Consider the following 24,040-nt stretch of genomic DNA (forward strand, 5'->3'; position numbering starts at 1 on the left):
GCAGCCAAATGTAGTATTTTTCTTCAGTGCTATTTATTTTTCAGCCACGTGTTGTGCAGAAAATATGAATTGCTGATTGAATGCTGGTGGCACTGGACGCATACAGACTACAAATGTGCTCGTTTTGTTCGGTCGCCATTCTCCTTTTCCCCCCGAAGGTGCTTTAATGTGTTGGTTGTCTATTAGCTCCCAGACCCTACACCGACATCGCAATGGAGGGATGAGAGGAGAGGAATGGGTGGGGAGGGAGGAGGGGAGTTGCGCCACAGTGGTGAGCGGAGAGCCGGAGTCTGAGTGCGCGCTAGGGTGGGATGCTGTCCCTCGAAGGTCAAGTCAGCCATATTCAAGTAAACCACCTCCGATTGCACGTTCAAAATAAATACTGCTGAGCGTTGCTAAAATTCTGAGTAAACCACATGGACACATACGAACGGCATGTGGTTCAGTGGTAGATGTCTCACATCTAAATTAAATATTTGTAGCAGTAAAGTGTTTATATATTAAACATGACGGCTACACTTTATCATTAACAATATTAATTTATTTTCAAAACTTAAAAAAAAAACTCTTCCTAATGTTAGGAATTGATGAATGACTTGTCTGAAATGAAAAGAACTGCCAATCCATGACTGCCAGCTTTATTACTAGACGTATAAACGCATCAATGGAAATGAGAAACGTGTGAGGATTTTATTTTGAAAGAAACACCGTTGTCTTCCGGTTTCATGGGGGGCACATTTTGCCCTCCTTGACTATCTCACAGCTCCAGCAGCAGGGAAACACACCCGTCAGCAGCGCGCACTGGAGACAGAAAAAAAAGCGCATCACGGACAAAGGAAATATGGGTGTGCTGGAGAGGATTCACCACAGCCCGGTAACACAATGGATGAGCCGCTTCTGTTTCACATACCCGGAGACCAATTAGCCCACCTTAATGAGGTGCTGGGATGCAAGATACTGCAAGCTAAAAAGGCGGAAGGCTGCGTTTAATCCGTCTGCGGATCCTATTAGCTTGCAATGGCTGTGGCGGGGATATGCAACTGGATAGGGAATAATGTGCCTTTTTATTTTGTGATATTTTCCTTATTTTGTGGCCTTTCCTTTGGACAGTTGCGTTATTCTATTCCAGAAGAACTGGAAAATGGGGCATTGGTCGGTGATCTGGCGCATGACTTGGGGCTGGATATTCGAAAGCTCCCCACCAGAAAAATCAAGATAACCTCCAACAGTGGCAAACGGTATGTGATTGTTAACCCCAAAAATGGGAAATTACTTGTCAATGAGCGGATTGACAGGGAGGCACTGTGCGATTTATCCAGCACCTGCCTCATTAATCTGGAGGTGATGGTCGAAAATCCCACTGATGTGCACCATGTCGAGGTGGAGATTGTGGATGCCAATGACAATGCGCCGCAGTTCCCCAGAGACGAGTATCAATTGGAAATCACAGAATCTGCGTTGCCTGGTTCTCGTTACCCGATTGAAAACGCCCAAGATCCAGATATTGGGTCCAATTCCATCCGCATGTATCAGCTTAGCACAAACGACCATTTCGCGCTGGTGTCCAACAAACCCTCCCTGAACACAAAGCACATCGAGCTTGTGCTCAAAAAGCCCGTTGATCGCGAACAGACGCCTTACCATCAATTAATTTTAAGTGCTGTGGATGGTGGGACACCAGAGAAAACAGGGACGGCCAAAATCAATATACGCGTCCTGGACTCAAATGACAATGTTCCCCAATTTGACAGCTCCGTGTACAAGGTGAAGCTGCTGGAAAATTCCCCCAAAGACACCCTGGTGATTAAACTGAATGCAACTGATCTGGACGAGGGCACAAACGGAGAGGTTTATTACTCCTTCAGCAGCTACACTCCGGAAAGAGTGAGGCAGATGTTCAGCATGGACACTAATACAGGAGAAATAAGAGTGAGGAGCAATGTTGACTATGAGGAGACCAACTCTTATGAGATGTACATTCAGGCGATGGACAAGGGCCCTGGGGCCGTGGCAGCACACTGTAAGGTGGTGGTGGAGGTGGTGGACGTGAATGACAACGTCCCTCAGATAGTGCTGTCATCTCTGTCAAGCCCTGTGAGGGAGGACGCCCGTGCAGACACAGTTGTGGCCCTCATTAGCGTTACTGATCGAGACTTTGGCGCCAACAAGCAGGTGAGCTTAGAGATCCCAGCGGGCCTACCGTTCAAGATCAAGTCATTCAGAAATTACTACACTCTGGTTACCTCAGCCTTCCTGGACCGCGAGACCACTGATGCCTACAATGTCACTCTGAGTGCCACAGATGGAGGAAATCCCCCTCTATCCTCCCAGAAGACCATCCAGGTGGATGTGGCTGATGTTAATGACAACCCACCACGATTTGAACAGACTTCATATACAGTCTACGTGGCTGAGAACAATGCCCCTGGGGCCTCTTTGTGTACTGTGAAAGCTCAAGATGCAGACATCAAAGAGAACGCACGCATCACCTACACAGTGCTCAATGACAACAACCATGGCATTCCTGTCACCTCATATGTGTCTGTGAAGGCCGATACAGGGGAGGCTTATGCCCTGCGAGCCTTTGACTATGAGTCACTGAGAGAGTTTCATTTCCAGGTCAAAGCCCAAGATGGGGGCATTCCTCCTCTCAGCCGTGTCGCCACTGTCTACATCTATGTAATGGATCAGAATGACCATGCCCCGTTGATAGTCAACCCTCCTGGCAATGGCACACGCTCCTTGGAGACGGTACAAAAGAACGCAGAGCCTGGTGCCTTGGTGACCAAAGTGGTGGCGTATGACGCAGACGCTGGTCCAAATGCTTGGCTGGTGTATGTGATGGAGACAGCCACCGACCTGGACCTGTTCAAAGTGCACGAACACACAGGGGAAATCAGGACCACTCGGAGGATCCTGGAGGACAACTCCACCTCCTTTACTCTGACTGTTGTTGTGAAGGACCATGGCCAGCCCACTCTCTCCTCCACCGCCACCATCAACGTGGCTGTCATGGAGGTGCCACCAAAGGTGGCCCCCGACCCCAAGAGGATCATCCGACCTCACAGCACACTGCTTTTCTCCAACGTGACCCTCTATTTGATCGTAGCTTTGAGTGCCACAACCTTTGTTTTCCTGGTCACCGTGGTGGTGCTGGCCATCGTCCGCTGTCACGCCTACTGCACCCAGCCGGGGTCCTGCTCTCCTTGCTGCGTGTCACAGAAACCCCCTCCAGATGGTGGGAGCAGCAGCGTAAGTGCCGGCGGAGGGGGAGGCGGCGCGGCCGGGGGGCAACCCAATAACAATGTGGTGCTTCGCAGAGACCTCAAAGTGGAGCCTCACTACATTGAAGTGCGCGGGAATGGCTCCCTAACGAAGACTTACTGCTACAAGACCTGCCTGACAGCCACCTCTGGCAGTGACACTTTCATGTTCTACAACACAGGACGGCCCATCAGTGGCACTTGGGGCAGCGGTGCTGATCGTTTCTTCACCAGTGGAAGTGGATTTGTACGGAGACTGAGCATGCCTGATGCCTCGCTGCAAATATGCCCAGAGGTGTGTCATACATTTTTTGTTCATCTTTGTCCACATAACTGTAAAGTCATTAACCATTATGTTCACACATCGAAGCACTAGTACGCACTCATCCTAAACATTTTTATTATATTTCTTAAGTCTTTTGCCAGCATTCTTTTGCTGCAGCAGGGAGTTGACATCCCTGTGTGTCAGGTTCGATCCCCTCCTGCATGGAATCGAATCCTCGCAACCCTTCACTCTCTTTGTTCAGTTCCCACTTGCGCCGTGCAGCCACTCAGTTCAGCCCAGCTCAGCACTCATACCGAATTAGTGTCAGTCCTGATGCTTTTCAAGGCTCCCGTGTTATTTCTGATGATTCAGAGATTTGTGTTTCAGTTTGAGGTTGTCATCACATCCACTCAGGAACAGGTCATGTATCATCTCTGCGACTGGCTCACGCTCTTTGCATGTGGGGCTGACTTGTCTGTCTGTGTGTGTGGGAGTGTGTGACTGAGTAAAACTGAACTGAGCAACTGGGGTTAATTGACTTCATCAGAGACACTGCAAGACTAGTTGTAGATACATTTAGTATGAATGTGTATTGTAGTGTTTGCTTGTTATGGTTCTAAAGGTTACATTACAGTTAAACTGTATATCTATTTTTAGATGTGCGAATCTTACCTACTATGTCTACACTAGGGATTTAATGTGATTTCAAAAAAGTTTCTTTGTCCAGTTGAGAATTTGCTTTTCTTAGCATACACGCGCTATGCTGCTCTTAAATGTTGAAATCTCCCTTTAGTCTCAGAGGAGACAATCATTTAGTCTGAAGGACTCGAGGGCTTGAATACAGATTTCTTCTGCTTTTATAACTGAGAAGCCAGAGATGAAATATTGCTGTGATATAACCTTTTAACGAGGTTAGTCCATGGGGCCACAGCACAAAGCAGACATTGCACAACAGAGGGCATTTATATCAGTGACCTCACTGCCCCATAGCTGCTTGTCTAGCTGCTAGGCCGCAGGCCCCATGTCTAAATGGAGAACAAAATATGCAGCTAAATAAGTCCATGGTGGACTTCTGCAACAGATGACACATGACTGGTTCAAATCTGTCTAGTTTGATTCTGAAGTACAGAAGCTCGTTCTGTAATTGGAACAGTAGCGTACGTGATGACACCCACCAGATGCATCCTGGGATACCTGGTTGTACTAAATCCACAAAGCAAAGACTCCTAAGATTGGGAGGTTGTCTGAGTGCATCTTCTTAATGATCAGGTGCCAGTCACTGGTACATTAGTTATTTAAAAAAAAAAAATCTAACCCAGACAAGTGCAGCAGTGTAAATTAAATTAACCTCAAGCCTCTGTTCCTTCGCCCTGCAAATTAGATTCACTTACAGAGGCTGGGTACACCAGCAGAAAATACTCCCCCCTGAATTGAACTGAGGAACATAATGTGCCATCTTTATCTGGGACACTTGCAGCTGCCTGAGCAGGTTTGTGTCTTAAAAACAGCTTTTTGTGTTTCCTTGAGGTCCATGGATGCAACCCTTGCGATGCAGACAGATGTTAGCATTAGCTGTTCACAGTCATTTCCTGCTGTATTTGTGTTTGATTTCTACTCATGAGGAAAATAATGACAAAAAAGGCAGGCGTGAGTAATGGCCGTGAAAGACGATCTTATTAAAAATAATTTTCGTATGAGTTTCATGTGGATCATTGGACTTAAAAACAAGGCAAATGAGCACAAGTCCTGGCAGCCTTGACATGGAGAAAATGTCTAGCATTTTAAAAACACAACTCAACTCTCTAATATAATGTCATTTGAAATACTTAAAAACCAATTTACTCAAATTTAAAATTTTCTCCAAGAAACCATATCATATTGATGACCAGTTTTGACCAGTGCAGTAGGTATATTCCAAATAGGTGTCCACTTTTTAATGAGTAAGAGAAAGTGGAACTGAGCATTAAAGATAAAGAAAGATTAAATCCATTTACAAAAGACCATATAGTGATCACACACTAAACATTTACAATACCATCAAACAATATCTGTATGTAACACTGCCCCAATACAGGCCAGAGACAGAGGATGCGGTTGCCCAGGCGATGATGGCTCTTGCTTATTGGATTTTAAAACGCAATAATTTACCAGAGGCCTGCTGGGAATTTCAAGCACTCAGCCCAGGTTCATCAGGAGCAGACAGATTTACTCCAGCTGCACACAAACACATACACATGAGTCTGCGCAAACACCCCAGCACTCATGCAAAAGCTATAACTCACAGATCTCATGCACATTTATAGAGTCACTGAGAGAGCGACTGTCCAAAAACTGTCAATATGGATTTCAGTCATCGCCTTTTTAAAAATCCTAGTGTGTTTATCAATATGTATGTATGTGTGTGTTTGTGTGTGTGTGTGTGTGTGTGTGTGTGTGTGTCTGTTTGCTCACAATCTGGGACACAAATGCTGTGTTCCTATCACGTCCAGAGCTGGGATGTGTATCATGATTAATTGATGAAACCGTGGCCCAGCCTGGCTCTACACAGTATGAGATCAAACTAAACCCACTCTCATCCCTCTTTCTCCCTCTCTTTTTTTTCCTCCTCTCCTTTCTCTCTACCTCTTGCTCGCTCAGCCAAAAGCCCCGAATGCTGACTGGCGATATTCTGCGTCTTTGAGGGCAGGGATGCAGAGGTAAGCATTTTCCATCCTTAACTCTTTTGCAACTTCTGATCATGGAGGAAGAGTTCCGCCACGTTTATCCCAGTCATGCTGTCTGCATTTAGTCTGCAACATCACAGTGGCTCTTGCAGCTGTAGGCAAAATAGTTATTGACACATTAGACCTCCTGCAGATACATGCACCCTCAAAATGACCTCTATGAATTAGTTATTTGTGCAAAATAAAACAAAAAAAAAAAAAACAGACACTGCAACACAATACTGCTGCTCAGCGTTTGCCATATCCAGAAGAGCCCCTCAGCATTAGATTGAACCTCAACCATGTCCTCTTCCTTTGGGAAAAAAAAAACATGTTCAGCTCCATCAGTGGCTGCATAGCCCCTGTGCCTCTGCAGTGAAATACTATATAGGTCATCTACATTCTGAGCGTCGCTTCCCTCGCTCACAGTCTTTAAGCAGGAAGCATGAAGGACAAATGGGCCGACGATGACCTTTCTCAGATTATCAGATGCCTCAGTGTCTGCGTGTGGAGAGCAGCCGTGCATGCACACGTGTGTCCGGAGATGAGGGGAGAAGTTGCGAACACAGACAGCAGAGGACATTTTGACATGCCTTCCTCAGGCGTCACTGCTACGTGAAATTCCAATAATAGACTGGTCCAAAGATCAGCCACATCATTAAAACCACCAACTGGTGAAGCGAATAATATTATGATGCAGTGTTCTCCTCTGGAAACCTGAGTCCTGGTGTTTACATGGTCACTTTGACACGTAACATCATCTATACACTGTAGCTAACAAGTGCTGTAATGTTTTGGTGGTGAGATAGGAGCCAAGCAAAATTACCCTTCACAAAACATTGCAAAGGGTAGAACAGAAACAGGAGAATAAAACAAGAGGGTAACAAAATAGAAAACACTTCATAGAGAAGACTTCACAAAGGCACTAGCACTAGCAAGACTTGACAAAGGACAAAGGAAAAGGCAGGGATTTTTAAACACACATTGACAGAGGTAACTAATGAGGTCGGAGCACAATAGGATAAACCAGTCAACCAATCAAAAAAGGGCAATATACTGGACCACCCGGTCCACACGGTCATAATCTTATGGCTACTTGACATACATAATAAAGTAACGAACTAAAACAGGTAGTCTATCTAAGACTGACATTTCCCAACAACAGCATTTCTGATATTCAGGTTGGTTTAGCTCACCTTAAGTGCTACTTCAATGATAGATTTCTGCGTTTTTGTTTTTCATTTGAATATTCCCTACTTTGTGAGAGGGATCAAGTACTGCACCTGTAATCATTCTCTATGTGCAAATGAGAGAACATCGAACTTATAAGGATCATCTACAAAAAAAAAGAGTTGAATTAAAATAGTATGTGTAAACCTACACCTCGCAGTTTCATTTGATGATAATCAGGTCAAAAAAGTTAAAATAGTGGATGAAGTCGAATATGAGGACAGCTGTTACATCAAGAACTAATTAGTTTCCCCTCCACGTGCCTACGCTTTGTACTAAATTTTCCTAATTTCATGCTAACAATGCTTACTGCTCACTCGTGCAGTCATCTGCTCCGTCTAAGTTTGAGCTAATTGGATATTAGTGTTAATTTCTGTGGTGTGCTGGGGATCATAATGTGCACATGTCATCAACTTACTGTAACACGACATGGATTACCATAAATCATCACCGCGATTTGCCGCTGCCATCTCTGGAATGGCAGCGGCTGTAACACACGCAGACAGAGAGATGGCTCACATTAACACTTAACCCTCAACGCGGGCACGCTGTAATGTATCACAGCACACACAGCATGTAGCAGCAACGTTCCTGACCCATGTTCCTGGTGTGCACAGGCAGGGTAATATTAACCAGCCCTATCTGTGCCTGGGTCGTAAACATACGCCGGCACCTTTGTAAAGTATGGAAACTTGCTCAGTATATACGCGGCCATCTTTTATTCATTGGAAATCAACATAACGTGTGTTGCAGTTTGAGCTAGGGCTGCATTGCAGGGGACCCAGTCAGCCTAGCCTTCCCATACAGTAAATTCATTATGGATGAGGAAAAGAAATCTGCCCTCGCCTAGGTTTGAGTGCCAGTTCAGTATTTACAAAAATGTACATTTTATTATATACATTTTCCAATTGAAACTACTATGTCAGTGTAGTTAGTATGAAACTATAGTCATTGAGCATAGTTTAGCTTGGACACTGAAATAATATCATTTTAGTATGTTTATAATTTTAGTATGAAGCTAATAGCACATGAGGAGCTAGCTATTTCTGGTGAAACGTTACCTTGCAATAGAGAGGAAGTTGGTCGGTTACCATGACTACAAGCCTCCAACTTGCAAGGAGGGTCTCATGAATTGGCATATATGGGTATATATGCCCTCCAAAACATACACAGAAGTCCCTGTATTTTGGATTATATATCAAGTATGCATTTAATAGCATCCCATCACAGCTTTATAGGCTTTATTGCCTCTTCCTGCTTTTGCAAATACACAACAGTGATAACTGAAGTAGCTGTTTATGCTCTGCCCACCACCTAATCACAATGAAACACTAAATCTGGATACAAATTACATCTGAAGAAAAACTAAAATAAAATATGAAACCTAAGTATTTATGCAGATAATTATGATACATTAAGATTTGTAACAATATCACCTAAAAATACTTGAAAATATGCCATGTTTTTAATTACATACACATTAAATATGTGTTAATTGTCCCAATACAATACCACACAAACTCTAATTCCGTATGGTTTCAACTGCACAGACACAGATGTCAATTTGTGCATCACTAATACTGAAATGGAACGCCTTTTCTTCCTTCTTTTTACATTTAAAACCAGAAGATTTAAAATAAAACAGCTCATTAATAGATATCAAGTATTACCGAGAGCAGGTCCTATGTTATAAGAAGAAACTAAATTAGTGAAATATATAAAAAACACTCTATTGACCGTCATAAACTAGATCAGGTTTTGGTGGCATCATTTCTGTGGTAACTTGTATAGACACATATGTTGAGCCAGTCCCTAGATAAGTGATGCTATCATAGCTCCACTGGTGCTGGGACTCTAAAAAAAACAAAACAATGTAACTCTGCAGAATATGATGGTAACTCACTATAAAAAGAAATTCAGAGAGACTGAATAGACAAACTCACATTTAAACTTGACTCGTACCTCAAGAGTGGTTTTATTAATCCTGGTTCCAGTATTTTGAAAGAAGCCATAATATTACTTATCAGATTAGTTTCAGGTCTGGTCATCAGGAGTCTAAATAATGTTTGATGCTGAGGCATAGAACTGCTTGTAAGTTTTTCTTTTTTTCTCTCAAAGATATAGTTTAATCTTTTGGATTACCATTCAATTTGAGTTATTTATTTATTTATTTATTTATTTTTACATATCACGTTAAAGGAAACAAACTCTAATATTAATGCATTGAACACATAGCCAGAATGTTTCAAACTGTTTCGGTTGAATGTCTTTCAGTTCTGTTCACATGGAGGAATCTTCCGTGATGCAGGGAGCCCAGGGGATGCTGGTCCAGAACTGGCCCACTGTATCCAGCGCTGCAGGTGAGTGGAAGCAATATTAGTACATAAGTCACACTGTGTGTTCATCTACCGTATTAACAATTAAACAACAAAAACAGCATACGGTACACAACCCGACTAATATCAATACCTGTGGATTCATTTGCACATCTCAGCATTGTTACATGATAAATTCCGGACAACATTTCCATGTAGAATAACCAATCAGACAAATGAAAACATGGCTTATTGCTGTTCAAAATATGGTAGTGTATAAAATTTCTTTCATCTATAACTGTAGATTACTGGAGAGGGATGGGTCTGTCCCAAGAAATGTTGTACTTTTATTACAGTGCTCATTCTTACTATACCTTAGATGAGAACATCAACATTGATGTGCAAAATATGGCCCTGTTCAGACCTGGTTTTAAGATGCATCCTGAGTCATCAGATCACAAATGGGCGGCTTGAAATACAGGCTTAAAAATGCATTTCAGATCCTATCCCTAAGACCAACTTAAGCGGAGGTCTGGGCCTTCTATGACTAGATTCCTTCCACAGTGTGAACATACTATGTGTCCTGGCCACATCGACGGTCCGTCTGCTCAACTGGCATCCTCTTGAGAAGGAGTGTTGTCTCATTCACAACAAACACAAACACAAGCGCTATTCTGGAGGATGGATGGCAAAGGCAAAAGCACCACAATTAAAGTTGGTTCTAACCTGGTAACACGTCAGGAGGCGTGTCTCAACCACTACAGAGATAAAAACTCAGATAGTTCTACAACCAATCAGAGCTGTTTTGTTGTAAACAACTTCATTTCGGTGGTGCTCAGGTGACATGTTTGACTGAGTTACTGTAATTCTGATCTTTTCCATTTTTTGACACAGCAGCTCTTCACACATTATTCCACTGCGCTCCAAATGAAGTCTGCATCTGTTCACATGTAAAGTCCAAAACTGTGTGTGAATACATGTTCTTAAAGCAAGGTGTGTGATCTAGCTCTGATTCAGGGCTCAGGCTAATAATAGATCTTATGATGCTGCCAGACACTTAGTTTAGCTTAGCACATGTTTATGTTCACCTCACATTTTCAGTAATTGAGTTATTTTATTTGTACCTAATAACACAAAAAGGAAAACCAAAACCGTTTTGCATTTCATTGTGTATACCCTTGGTCTCCCTGTTTCAAGTCTTCGCCTCAAACTAAGCTGCTGTCGGCTGTCGAGAGATTCATGTGTAGTATACAAAAATGAGAGCAACATCAACCTTCTCAGCTAACGCTTAACAAATAATTAGGACATTTTTCAAAATGTCACTATATTCCTTTAATTGCCCATAGATGGGGAAATATTGATGGAACATAGTTCCAAAGAGAGCAACCCAGATGTCATCAGATGGCATCACATCTGGTCCCAGTTCTCCCTTGCATCATTAGCCTAATAGCATAATTTAGCATAATAGCATTTTTTTTTTTTTTACAACATGACAATGTTACAATATCAATAAAAATACCAATGTGCTTGTTAAAATGTATGTTTACAGCAGTTTTCACAAAATTGTCTTTTGAATATTTGCATAATCCTAAATTATGGTGTACATACAGTACATACAGTAACTTAGTTGTGATGCCAGGAGCCTAGGGCCCTTATTTAGAGCCACAAACATCTAACTGTCAATGCAATGAATGCAACAACTAGTAGCATGAAGAGCCACAGACTGAAAAAGGCAGCTGTTTTTTAATAAGGAATGAGATCCTGAGTGGGTGGGAACACCAAAAATATGTAGCAACACAGCCTGAGTGTAAAGACAGCTGGCTTGGCTCAGAGCTAATGACTGAATAAGAATTTGGAAGTACTTTTGTTTGTTCTCGGAAAGCGCAGAAATGGCTGAAAGGCTGTTGTAACTAAGATTTCACAACAGTGTTTGGAACATTGTGAGCCTCCTTCTGTCAGCCCAGCTCCCATTCATTGATTTTCTGTCTAGCTGCAGGAAGTAGAACATACGTAGAGACTTGAGGGTGAAGGGCAGCATCACAGTTAATCTCTCGGTGAGTCAGCGACAGAATATGTCTTACTGTCTGTCAGGAAGTGTGTATATATATATATGGAGATTTTTACCCTGTGTGGAAAAGAAAGCTGTGCAATTGTTTGAGATACCAGCCGTTGCCACTATCTCTGGGCCAGGTGGCAGTGGAGAAATGTGCAAATAGCGTGCAAATAGCGTTACAATGTACAAACCCAAATGCAGTCTTTAAGAGGAATGCACAGCATACTGCAGTGCATTCAAAGGTGCACTGTTGCATTGAGAAATAGAGTGTCTCAGTGCTATAGACGTGTACTAGACTGCAAGTTGATCCTCTTTATTATGCATCAAGAGGTGGAGCCTTTTTTGTGACACATTTTCATGTCTGCAGTGAATTGTTATCACGATGAAGTTGTCTGACACGCTGGGATGCATCTAAATGCAGCACCCTCAAAACTGCATTTATGTAAGTGATCCGTGGCACAGATGAGGAGACATTTGTCTAATGCCAGAGGGGGAGATGAGCTATTATCAGTAAAAAGACAGAGAGCATGAGAAAAAGAGAGATCCGGTGAATTAAAAGCTGTTTTGGAGGGAAGAGGAGCAGAGGAGATGTACAGGGGGATGGAGAAAAAAAGAGAGGTGTGGGGGGATGGAGAGAGAGAGAGAGAGGAAGAGGGAGAGAAAGGTTAAGAGGATTGGCAGGTTCCTGCAGTAGCGTTGTTGCTAGGAAACGCCATGTGACTTGTTGCCTGGCAACACTGTCTAACTGAGAGATTGCTGCAGCAGCCGCACCCTCCATCAGCAGGAGTGGGCGAAAGGCAGTTTCCATGGCAACCGGTCATATCTTTGAATGGAATATTTAGAGAAGGGATAAGGAGCAGAAAAGGAAGAAGAGGGACGCAGCAAGGGCAGGTATTAAGACGAGAAAGAGGGTAAACTGGTGGAAACAATTACAGAACATTTTGTTTGTGGGTGGGCATGTTGTGCAGAGAGCATGTCATATACCACATATATTTGTGAAAGCACTACAAGACTGTCAGATTTGCATGTGCTACAAACCACAAGAGGGATTCGTATTAGATGGAGCAGCGACTTGGACTAGACAGAAAATAACATAGCCTATTTTTAAATGTAGGACATCAGGTTATATGAAATGAGGCTTCCAACACCCACACATCCGCATCAGATGTCATGGCAACCAAGGAGCTATACTGACCTGCTTACCAGCACTTACACCGTAATCCATTTCTGATTGCTGTGAAATATAGGCTAATATAAAGCAGTGGCAGTGGCACGGAGGAAACAAAGACCCCCATAACTTCCAATCTGTGACCTGACCTGCAGGGTGTGAACTCATTTTTCACATGCACGCATACATACACACGCAAAATGTCTGATTAATACCTGGGCCCTTGTTGTAATTAACAATGTCAGGGGTTTGGATTCGTCACAGCAGTGCAGGAAGCCCTGGGATGTCCCAAGACACTGAGATAATATTCACTTGATTGGACGCTGCACCATCAGTTGACATTTAATCTCAGTTGGTGATGAACTGCTTTAATCCCATCCGGTGTACATATGCCACAACTGCTAACAATGTTGCTAGGAGTGTGTATTTGTTTGACTCCAGGAGCACAGTCATTATAGTTCAGTTTGCAGCACACATTTATTAAGTTGTCAGTAAATACTTTCCATAAAACCCATATTTATGAACTACTTAAATCTTGATCTTTCCTGACTGTAACTTCACATAGAATCAAAGAGGCATGGAAGGCATAGTCTCACGAGCTACATTTGGAGGGAACAAGCCAGGTTGAAATTTTCTTCAAAGACTTCCTGGCGTCTTCCAGGATGTCTTTGAGGAAAATTGGACGCCAGTTCACATGTGCAACACTGGCTCTTTGTGAATGTTTGTGGTGAAGAAAATGGACGCAAGCAGAAACAAACAAGCAAAAGTGGATTAAGAAACGTTTCGTAGCTTTAGAACCCTGTTAGATGGATCTCTGGGCAAGTTATCTGCATTTACTGAGAACTGAATTACCACCAGATAAAGCACACAGCTGAGAGCAAAGAGCTGCACGAGCAGTTTATAAGATGTTCACAAGAGTAATAAAAACTTGAAAAATATTCCTTCTAGGTACATTTAAAAGGCGCATTTAGGACAGCAGCATACTTCACTGCATTACCGGCTTGATAGGCTCATTCACATGCTGCTTCACAGTATTTAGCGCATTTCCTTTAACACATCGGCTCAGTTTATTTTAAGCGCTGTCCTCCTCCACATGAGCCTCGGTCTTCCTACCCTAACCACTGATACCAGTTAAATGCATACTGTAGGACTTATTTAAATTAGCACAAGCTCTTCCAGGGGCTTAATACCCAGATTAAACAGACACAGACAGACCATAGCATCAAATGTCATAATCCTGGAACTGACTATCATTACGGCATTAGAGCAGTAACATGGCTAATGGTGAGATAAGATGATAACATCAGACACTGACTAATTATTCAACAAGCTCAGTCAGCTCCTAGTGACTTTTTTTTTCTTTTAGACATTATGTAAAATGAGAGATATGAACCAAACAAATTAACTAAACCTGGATTTTCTCTCTAGCCATACGTTGTGGACTTTTAGTCATTCACATGTTCATTATTCCATGTAGTTAAAATGAATAGTTCCGTTTTTACAAACAGTTAAGAAGTGATTTATGTGTCTTAGTTCTTTCCTGTCATAACAGTATGTTGTTATTTTACTACTGCTATATTAAAAACATCAGTCCCTTCCTGCATCTTGTCCTTAAATAAATATCTAATCAATCTGAAATGAGTCCTGAGTCAATGAAATATCATCTCGTTCTCTATTTTTATATGCTTTTAGCAGGAGTGATTAAACAGAGCAATAACGCAGAGCTTTCTATTGACCAGTTCAATAGTGTCCATTACATGTGCTCTTATTATAGCCCGTGCATGTCATTTACTCTCACACTCATTTAACTCATCGTGGGGACACTGTGCGTACACACAGCACACATCTTCAAAACAGTGTACTTCCCAGTGGGACAGCGGTTGAAACCATTTCAGCACTCCAGTAACGTCAGAAATAGCCCACAAAGACAAATCAAACAGAATCTTTTTGCAAGGGCCTGTGTTTGATCTAAATAAAATCCAGACTGAAAGTAGGTCAGTGCAGAGGGAACTGGTGTGGGCCTGAGAGCACCGTGTCTGCAAAACCCGCCCACCCCCATCTTCCTTACTGCCTCGCTCTGGCTCTTGCCGTCTCTCTCTCTCTTCGCCTCAGCCAATATCCTCTCTGCTTTTCATTCCGGAACGAATGACCTTTTGACCTTAACAGCTATGCGGGATTATCACTTTTCATGATGATTCTTCCATATATAGACTCCTCCTTTCAATTTTTTCCTCTCTTTTTTTGTGCCATATTTTCCTGCTTGCTATACGGGCTCCTTTCGCTTGCACATCAGTGCTTGTGCATTAAAGGTTAAATCCCTGTCTCTGGCTTCCTGTGAGAGTAGGATTATGCTGCTGCTATCATCCAAATACAAATACAAATCACACTGCCAACCTAAACATCCCTGCGGTTTAAAGGTTAGTCCCAGCCAGTTTTCCCTCCTATGAACTCGGATGACTTGCTGTCCTGAAAATATCCACTCCCTGCAGCTATGGCACTATTGTCAGGCCATCGACTAAATAACAAAGTCTAAGAAAAGAACAACAGGTAATAGTGGATGGGGATTTAATGAAGTCCAGGTCAGAATGTTGCTTCTACCAACCACAATCACAAGCAGCGGAAGCACTGAAAAGGAAAAGGGTGTAACATTTTGAAAAATGTGATAATTTGCTTTCTTGACTGCTGCATGGTAAATGATGTGGCTAGCCAGTTAGCTCATTTTGTAAAGGCTGGAAAGAAAGGGAAACACTGAGCCCACCCTTGTTCCCAGGGTTTCAAAGACTGCCATTTTGTCAAAGCCATTCGCATCGCAGCGATACGGACGAGGTGCGCTCCGTTGTCTGTGCTGTGACTCGTGGGATTCGCAGTTCACTTTGATGTTAATTCACCTGGGGCAATATTAGATGCCATGAGAGCGTAGTCAAATGTTCTGTGCTGATCAGCGCTTCTCCTTCTCAGACAATAAGATGTTTTCCCTCTAACATGTTCTGTATTTTAAATAAAACCCTCACTCTTTTGTTCATATCTAAGTAGTTTTAGTGCCTTAATACCTAACCAATCTCATGGGCGATGATACTTTGACCACTCCTTCCTCTGCAAACAATCCTATATCTTTTACAATCAGTTTAATATTAATGGTCGGCTAATTGCAGACCCAGGACATCGAGGCACCAAATAACACCTGGGGATATCTGTGATGCATCAGTGGCTTTGACAAAACAGCAGGCTATTTCTTGAGTGGAATCAACATTTTCAGGAAGCAGCATATTTGCCAACCAAACAAGAGAGCGCTATCGATCGCCTCATTTAACTCTAGGCAAGAAAGCAAACATCACACAAAATGTTGGAGTATTCCTTGAACAAAGCAAGCCAATGTCACGAGTGTCCAACTTTGACATGATCTCTTTTTTTATTTTCCATCTTACTTGTGTAGATGGGGAAGGTGGTGGAGAGCTTTCGCCTCCAGTGGGCGCCGGAGTGAACAGCAACAGCTGGCACTTTAGATATGGCGCTGGACAAAGCTACGGTCCTCCCCAGCCACTGAAACCTGGAGAGATTCCTCCTGAAGCCTTCATCATCCCCGGATCCCCAGCCATCATTTCTATCCGCCACGACGCAGGTCCCGTGGATGACAAAGGTGACTTCATAAGCTTCGGCAAGAAGGAGGAGGCCAAGAAGAAGAAAAAGAAGAAGAAGGACAAGAAGGACAAGAAGGAGAAAGGAAAGGATGACGAGGGTGATGATTAGAGGAAGGGTCGAAGCTGAGCTACCAACAAAATGCCATCCCATTTTCAGAGCCAGAAAAACAAGCCAAATGCATATTGTAGAACCAATATGAACCATATTTGCATAGACGTTGTACAGAGGCAAAATCCTCATTAAACCAGGCCTGGCTCCCCCACATCATGCAAACTTGCAAAGCAAATGTTTCTCTCTCTTTCTTGGTTCATTTGACCTTTAACTTTGGCCTCTCAAAGTCTAAGGGTTGGGTAACAAATGTACCTAAAGTTGGACCAAATTAAAACAGAAAGCTTTATTGGTTTAGATTAGCCTTTCTGTAATCTGCTGCCCAATGCCCCCAAACCCCCTCACCCCAATTTATATAATAATAACAACAATAATAAAGAAACAGCACCTGAAAAGGTATAGAATTTGTATTGGACCATTGTCAGTGAAGGCAGCCAATGTTGACACCTCTGGCCCTCCTTCTCTTTGGTTTGGTGAAAGTGAAGTGAAAGCCAACCTAAATAAAAAAAAAAAAAAAATGTAAACAGAGGCTTTTGTCTTCGGTATCATGGAGGCCTTGTAGAAATTCAGAAATTGTGGTCTTTTATAAAAAAGAATTATTTAAAAAAAAATGAAAAATTAACAACAAACAGTATGCATACCACAAAATTTGCACCTTTAAGAAAATAAGGTTTCTGAGAGAAGCTGGACCACGCTCGAAGAAAGAGCTCTGTTTCAGTGTAAGATAGCACATAGCAGACGCTGAGGACCTGGACTGGGTTGCACCATCTATGCGCAAGTTTGTTCCAAAGTTAGTTAGTTTAGAAAGTAGTGGTGTCTTAACTGCTAAGTACTTAGTACGTTACTGAACGATACAATGGGTGTCAAAGGGAAAGTTCTAACGCTGAGTCTATTTGTAACATTAAGATTTAAGTAGCCAATCAGTAATGACATTATCTTGCAGATGGGTACAAACCACGTGGATTTGTAACTAACTACATTGGCACAACAATTGGCAAATGGAATCCATATTTGACTCTTAAAGGACAATACTTTTTGAATGTTTCAGTCCACTCTCCAGAAATTGTTTTGTACTTTTATACCATTTTCCTAAGCACACCATTACGTTTTATGACTAAATAATTATGTTTGTTCCTTCTAGGTGGCTATTTTTTGATTGTTTTTATTTTAATTTTATTTTTTTTGTGCTACAGCACAAAAGCACAGAGCTGAGACTCAACGCCCAAACTCAAAGTGAACGTCCGGTTGTTTCATTTTCGTTTTCACGTGGTTACACACCCACTTCATCATCAACAATGATCTAATCTGAGCCAAACTAAGCCGTATCTAAAGCAAGTCTCAGCGCGTTCATTTTCGTATTTTTATGAAAAATAAATGGGCCTAAGACGTTGCATGATGAAAGGGGAGAATGAAAAGAGGAAAAAGGTAAATGTGCAGAAAATGGACAGAAACATTCAAAATCACTGCTATCGGCCTTCGAGTTGCAATATGGCATTGAATTGCTGAAGATGAAATATGCTGTGTGCAAAAAAAAAAAAATAGAGAAAATTCCTGCTTTACCGTTAGTAAGTGCAGTTGTGTGACTTTGTATCATTTGCACCTGCTTTATTGCTTGCTTAATTATTTAGTTGTTACTTAGGGTTGCGTTGCAAGAAAAGGGTGTTGTGGTGCTGCTGCTTGTAATTTTGAAATGGATCTGGAATCGTGGCTGTTTGGGATATAACAAGGGAACCTACGTGAAGCTGATGCAACCGGCCCCTGGCCTTGCGTCCTCTCTTGGATTATGGCACAGGTCAATGGGGGTCTTAGTCCCACTGTGTATCAGCACTTTCAGTCCGACACACACATTGCTGTACACACAGGCTCTCTCTGCCTCTTACTCACACTTACAGACAAGCAAATGCCTACACCGCCTCCTCCGGTCTTATGACATACAATACATAGGAACACACAACACAGATAATTTAGTAAAAGATTATGCACCCCTTTCTGGAAAACTCTGAACTGCCATCCTTAATATGGGAGTGTATTATACCGCTGGGAAGCAGGAACGTTGCTTGTCGCTTCATTTCTGTTCAAGCCTGATCCCTCTACTTCTGTCTTTGAATGTTAAGTAGTTGTTCTTCAAGCCCTGCGCCACTGCCTCGACTGCTTCAGTGCTTGTAGGATTTGCTTGCCCGCTGCCTGCTTCCTCCCTCTGCTCCCGTTTCCTCAAATCCACATGGTTGGACGACACCTTTAAAGTCGTTCTCCTTTCATCGGACTGTTGTAGCACAGGAACATTCGTGTATTTGCATATTTACACACAAACACACACACACACACACACACACACATAAGACACGCATAGGCGTACGCGAGTGTGCCGCAAAATCGCATCTTTCAGCTGAGCTTATGCTCTTCAGCCAGGGTCCCTCCTCTGATTGCTCACTGTTGACAGCTCTGTCACGTCTGCCGTGGCTTGCCCGTATTTGCACTGCGGGACCTGACAGGTTAGCGGAAACTGAGATTATGCAGCGTGGATGTGATGAGACAAGATGGAGAGGCAAATAGTTATAAAACAGCAGCCACTGGAGTCTATTGCCAATCCAGTTGGGAAGAAAAGAAAATATTAGACAGGTGATTCCTCATATTGCAGGTTTTCCAGTTATTGTGTGAAGTGGGTCGAAAAGCAGTAAAAAGACTTAAAGAGGGAAAATCTGTATTATAAGTAAGTGGGGATGGACCAAAATTGTTTATTCTGCACCAGTGAGAGGTAACTCCGTGCAAAGATCAGCAATGGCACCCAGCAAGAGCTCAGAAATATACACTCTTCCGCTTTATTGCTGCGCATAAACATCAGAAACGAGGCTGTGGGGGCGGTGATCCAAGTGTGAACTGTGTTTGCCCCTGACGTTGTGAAACCAAGGTCTAGCATGGTGGAGAAAGGGTACTGGAAACAGCATTAACATGATTAAAAGTGTCACCTCGGTGTTCCTTTTTTTTTAAAGACCATCGTATTACCTGTCACCATAGGGGTATATAGGTGCTGCTATCCAGCTCAATCCCTACCCGTGCTCACGAGTCCTTTCCCCTCCCCTACCCCCTTCTTCAGGTGTACTTCTGTGCTGTCAGATCACCAAGTGGCTGTTTGCATGTTATAAGCAAAGGAAACAGATACTATATAGATACTATATATACATAGATATGTTTTTTCCACTGGGGAATGCGTATTGGATTCATATAGCTCTGATACACATTCTCAAATGCCACTGAAAGACCCACATTCCTTCATACACAAACACACAGTACATACAGATACGCTATTGCGAACAGTAACTTGTGGAAAAACCTAAAAGAATCACATTTTTTATCCTGTTGAAAATGAATTTAATCTTCTAGATATACATAATGCTATTGTGTTATGCTATTAAATGCCTTTTTTTTTTCTTCTGTTCCTACCCGTATGATTTTTACCAATGAGAAAAATCAATCCTTAAACTTGTGCTTCTGAAGTTCTGAAACGATGACCGAACAAACACTATTGTGAAAACCATTTACTCACCCCTCCATACCTATTTCTTGCCCGGTAGAGAAAAAAAAAAAAAATAGGCAGAAAAAGAAGAAAAAAAAATCAAAATACAAAAAAATACCTGTAATAAAAAAAACCTGTAAAGTTGATGTATTCTCTGCTTGTGTATAGTGAATGTTCCTCAGTGGCTGGGTGTGGTGGCAAGTGGCGCACACCAGTCGACTGTGACAGTGCAGATCTGTTAATAACTTTTTTGTACACCTGCTTATCATTGTAAAGGTGATACTAGTGGTTCTTATGATTTACTCAATCTGGTAATGTGTTTTGTTAATAAGTCACAAATAAAGTTTTTTTCTTAAATATCTTAAACTGTGTTTTTGCTTTCAGTTCAGCTTGGTTTCAACTTTGGTGAGCTTTTGCGGTTCATGAGGGAGATGCCTCCGTTGTTTTCTGGGGAAAGTGACGCTTGATGCCTCAAGCAGCAGCTCACATGCGTAGTGGCATGATAACGCACATGATTTACACACACAATAACACACGTGCACAGCCAAAAATGCCTCACTGTTCAGACTCGGATAAACAATGAGATGATGTGAGTGTGGATTCTGGATAACAGTCAACTGTAAATGGAACATGAGTAAATGATACTGAGGCTGTTACGATTGAACAATATTATATTGTCATAGTTGTTCTTATGGTATAATTCCACTGATTGATTTAGAAATGTTGCATGAATACATGAATATATTTTTGGAGTATGAATCAATCAAACCATCATACATCTCAACTGAATCATTTTCTCCTTCCAGAACCAGTCACTGGTCTCTAGAACCCCTCTTCTTTACCTCAGGCCTCTCATTAACATCCTTGTTTTGGCAAAAGCAAAAACAGTCACAACACGATGGAACCCTGTTTATCTTTGGAAATATAATCAAAAAGAAGAGCATGGGATTAACTGATTTACAGTTGACCTTTTTGCAAACCTAAGTAGTTTTATTGTCCAAATATGACCTAACAACTGTTTGAGTTGTGTTACAGAAGCAGCTTGGGGTAGCAGGGTCACAGGTTTGTGTCCTCCCTGTGTCTGTGGCTGGGGTGCGTTGAGCAAGCACCTAACCCCCCAAATGCTTTAGTGGTAGTCAACTCCCAATTTCTGTTCATCGCTTTGATAAACTATGGAAATGATGCAATTAATTCCAATTAAATATTTTGTTCAAATTTCCCCATGGGATCAAGAAAGTCTCATCTTATCAGCAAGTTCAAAATAAACTTAAGTCCAAAGACAAGATGAAACTCAGATCACATAATCATGCTCTCTAATCTCCTGGGTGATTTGTATCTCTATCATCCCTCCAACCTCTTTCAATAAATTGTTTCAAACACTTCAATATTCATAATATCCATTTATATTGAAGGATCAACATAGCAACTAAATGCAAAAAACTGGGAAGTAATGTCTAGACAAACTAGAGAGAGCCTGGTCAAATTTCACAAAATGTTGAACTATTCCTAAAACAATGCAATTGTTTTTATTTTCCATCTTGCTTGTGTAGATGGGGAAGACGGTGGAGATCTTTCGCCTCCAGTGGGCGCTGGAGTGGACAGCAAGAGCTGGCACTTCAGATACGGTCCTGACCAGGGCTACGGTCCTCCTCAGAAGTGAGTCCTGGGGAGACTCCCCTGTGGACGACAAAGGTGACTTCATAAGCTCCGGCAAGAAAGTGGTTCCCAAGAAGAAAAAGAAGAAGGACAAGAAGGAGAAAGGACAGTGTGATGGGGGTGGTGACGGTTGGAGGAAGGGTGGAAGCTGAGCTACCGACTAACTTAAATTTAATCTTCTAGATATACTTAATGCTATTGTGTTATGATATTAAAACGCCTTTTTTGTCTTCTCACCGATATGGTTCTCACTTATGAGAAAATCAATCCTTTAACTTGTGTTAAGCTTTGAAACGATGACCGAACAAACACTATTGTGAAAACCATTTACTCACCCTTAAATATCTATTTCTTGCTCAGTAGAAAGAGTAGTAAACAAAACAAAAAAAAATATCTGTAACAAAAAAAAATATAAGGTTGATGTATTCTCTGCTTGTGTAAAGTGAATGTTCCTCAGTGGCTGGGCGTGGTGGTGAGTGGCGCACACCAGTCGACTGTGACAGTGCAGATCTGTTAATAACTTTTTTGTACACCTGCTTATCATTGTAAAGGTGATACTAGTGGTTCTTATGATTTACTCAATCTGGTAATGTGTTTTGTTAATAAGTCACAAATAAAGTTTTTCTTAAATATCTCAAACTGGGTTGTTGCTTTCAGTTCAGCTTGGTTTCACCTTCAGTAAACTTTTCAGTTCATGGGAGAATTCATTGAGTTGGCCAAAGTGTGTCCCTCACCCAGGACTTAACATGAGTCCCGGTTCAGGTGGCAGATAAACAGTGAGATGGTGTGAGACGTTAACTGTAACATACACACATGTTACAGTTGACTGTCTGGATAACAGTCAACTGTAACATGGAACATAAGTAAATGACACCGTGACTCTGCCATGATAAAACATTATATCGTCATAGCTGTTATATGATCCCACTGGATGATAGAAATGTTGCATAAATACAAGAAAATGTTGGAGTTAGATCAGCAGGCATGAATCCAGCCAGATTATCATTTTGTCCTTCCAGAATCATTTACCTCTTACTTTTCCTCTTTAACTCAGGCCTCTAACAAACATGTTGAAACACACTGGAGTCCTGTTTGTCCTACTAAATATAATCAAAACAGCCTGTGGCCTTATGACTGAGAACATGCAGCAACACAGAAATCTGACACAGGTCACTTAGAAAGCCTTTCGTGGTAGGAGTTTCGCTGGAGGTGATGGGTCAGCAACTGAGCCGCGCATTTAAAGTTGGCAGGGATTCAAGGCTGCCACAGAGGGTTTGGATACTGGTTGATATGGGGGCTTCCTCCATTTGAGTGTGGAGTTTGCTTTGTTTGATGGAGTGTGGAGAAATCACTAATGCGCACCCCTGTGTCTGCATACATGAATAGACAGTTATACAGTATACAGTTAACAGGAACTTGGAATCAAATCTTATAATAGCTGTCATGGTGACTCTATTGCCAGGAACAAAGTTGAGTAACTGAAATTGTTCCCAAAATGCACACATCAAAAGAATACACACACAAACATCATTCATCCCACACACGGCTCAGCACAAAACATGTAACACACACACACCAAGACAGTAGAAACTACACCCCAGATGTTTGCTGTTGGGTTGTTCTTTGAGTTTGTCTAGTACATAAGGACAAGTCTGTGTCTTCCATCTGGTTTCTTGATTTCTGTGTGGCGGTCCTCACTGGCACAATTCAAGAAGGAAATGAACAAATGAGAGAATGAATGTCTTTGGTCTTTATCTGCCCCCTACTGGTCACTTCTTTTCTAGATCCATCCTTTATGAGGTTCTCTTATTCCATATTTCAGTCCTACAAACAACAGACGACACTCACACCTACAGCAAATTCAAAATTACCAATTAACCTAATGAGTCTTTGGACACTGGGAGAAAGCTGGAGTCCATCGAGAGAACGCATACATACTACAACAGCACAGACCGTAGAACATAAAGGAGAAATTTACAACTAGCTAAACCTCAACCTGCATGCAGAATCATAACTGTTATTAATCTATGGATATAATATCCAATGAAACAACTGTAATGTAGACAGAAAGAAACTGCATTACTGTCTGTGGTCAGATCAGACCAGATCATGCACCAAAATCAGCAA

At 42.0% G+C, this 24,040-nt stretch overlaps 1 protein-coding gene across 2 annotated transcripts; it reads left to right on the top strand.

Moving 5' to 3' along the window:
- The first annotated feature begins 750 nt into the window (after nucleotides 1–750).
- On the top strand, nucleotides 751–22,548 carry LOC125021754 (protocadherin alpha-C2-like). 2 transcript variants are annotated; one of them, XM_047607922.1, is made up of 4 exons: nucleotides 751–3,558; nucleotides 6,166–6,224; nucleotides 9,735–9,820; nucleotides 21,808–22,548. In XM_047607922.1, exons 1-4 carry the CDS (start codon nucleotides 1,018–1,020, stop codon nucleotides 21,915–21,917), a joined length of 2,796 nt encoding a protein of 931 aa, XP_047463878.1. In that variant the 5' UTR covers nucleotides 751–1,017; the 3' UTR covers nucleotides 21,918–22,548. The 2 variants fall into 2 exon arrangements, with proteins under 2 accessions (XP_047463878.1, XP_047463877.1); XM_047607921.1 differs by lacking the exon at nucleotides 21,808–22,548 and adding an exon at nucleotides 16,430–20,623.
- The last annotated feature ends 1,492 nt before the right edge of the window (nucleotides 22,549–24,040 follow it).

Source organism: Mugil cephalus, chromosome 15 (genome assembly GCF_022458985.1).
Source record: "Mugil cephalus isolate CIBA_MC_2020 chromosome 15, CIBA_Mcephalus_1.1, whole genome shotgun sequence".
In the NCBI taxonomy this organism is placed as follows: domain Eukaryota; kingdom Metazoa; phylum Chordata; class Actinopteri; order Mugiliformes; family Mugilidae; genus Mugil; species Mugil cephalus.

Bases quoted from the DNA above. Each gene is read 5' to 3' on its own strand.
- LOC125021754 (XM_047607921.1), top strand. From the start codon at position 1,018: ATGGCTGTGGCGGGGATATGCAACTGGATAGGGAATAATGTGCCTTTT. The intron at 6,225-9,734 runs GTAAGCATTTTC...AATGTCTTTCAG, and splicing joins TTGAGGGCAGGGATGCAGAG to TTCTGTTCACATGGAGGAAT. The intron at 9,821-16,429 runs GTGAGTGGAAGC...TTACTTGTGTAG, and splicing joins CACTGTATCCAGCGCTGCAG to ATGGGGAAGGTGGTGGAGAG.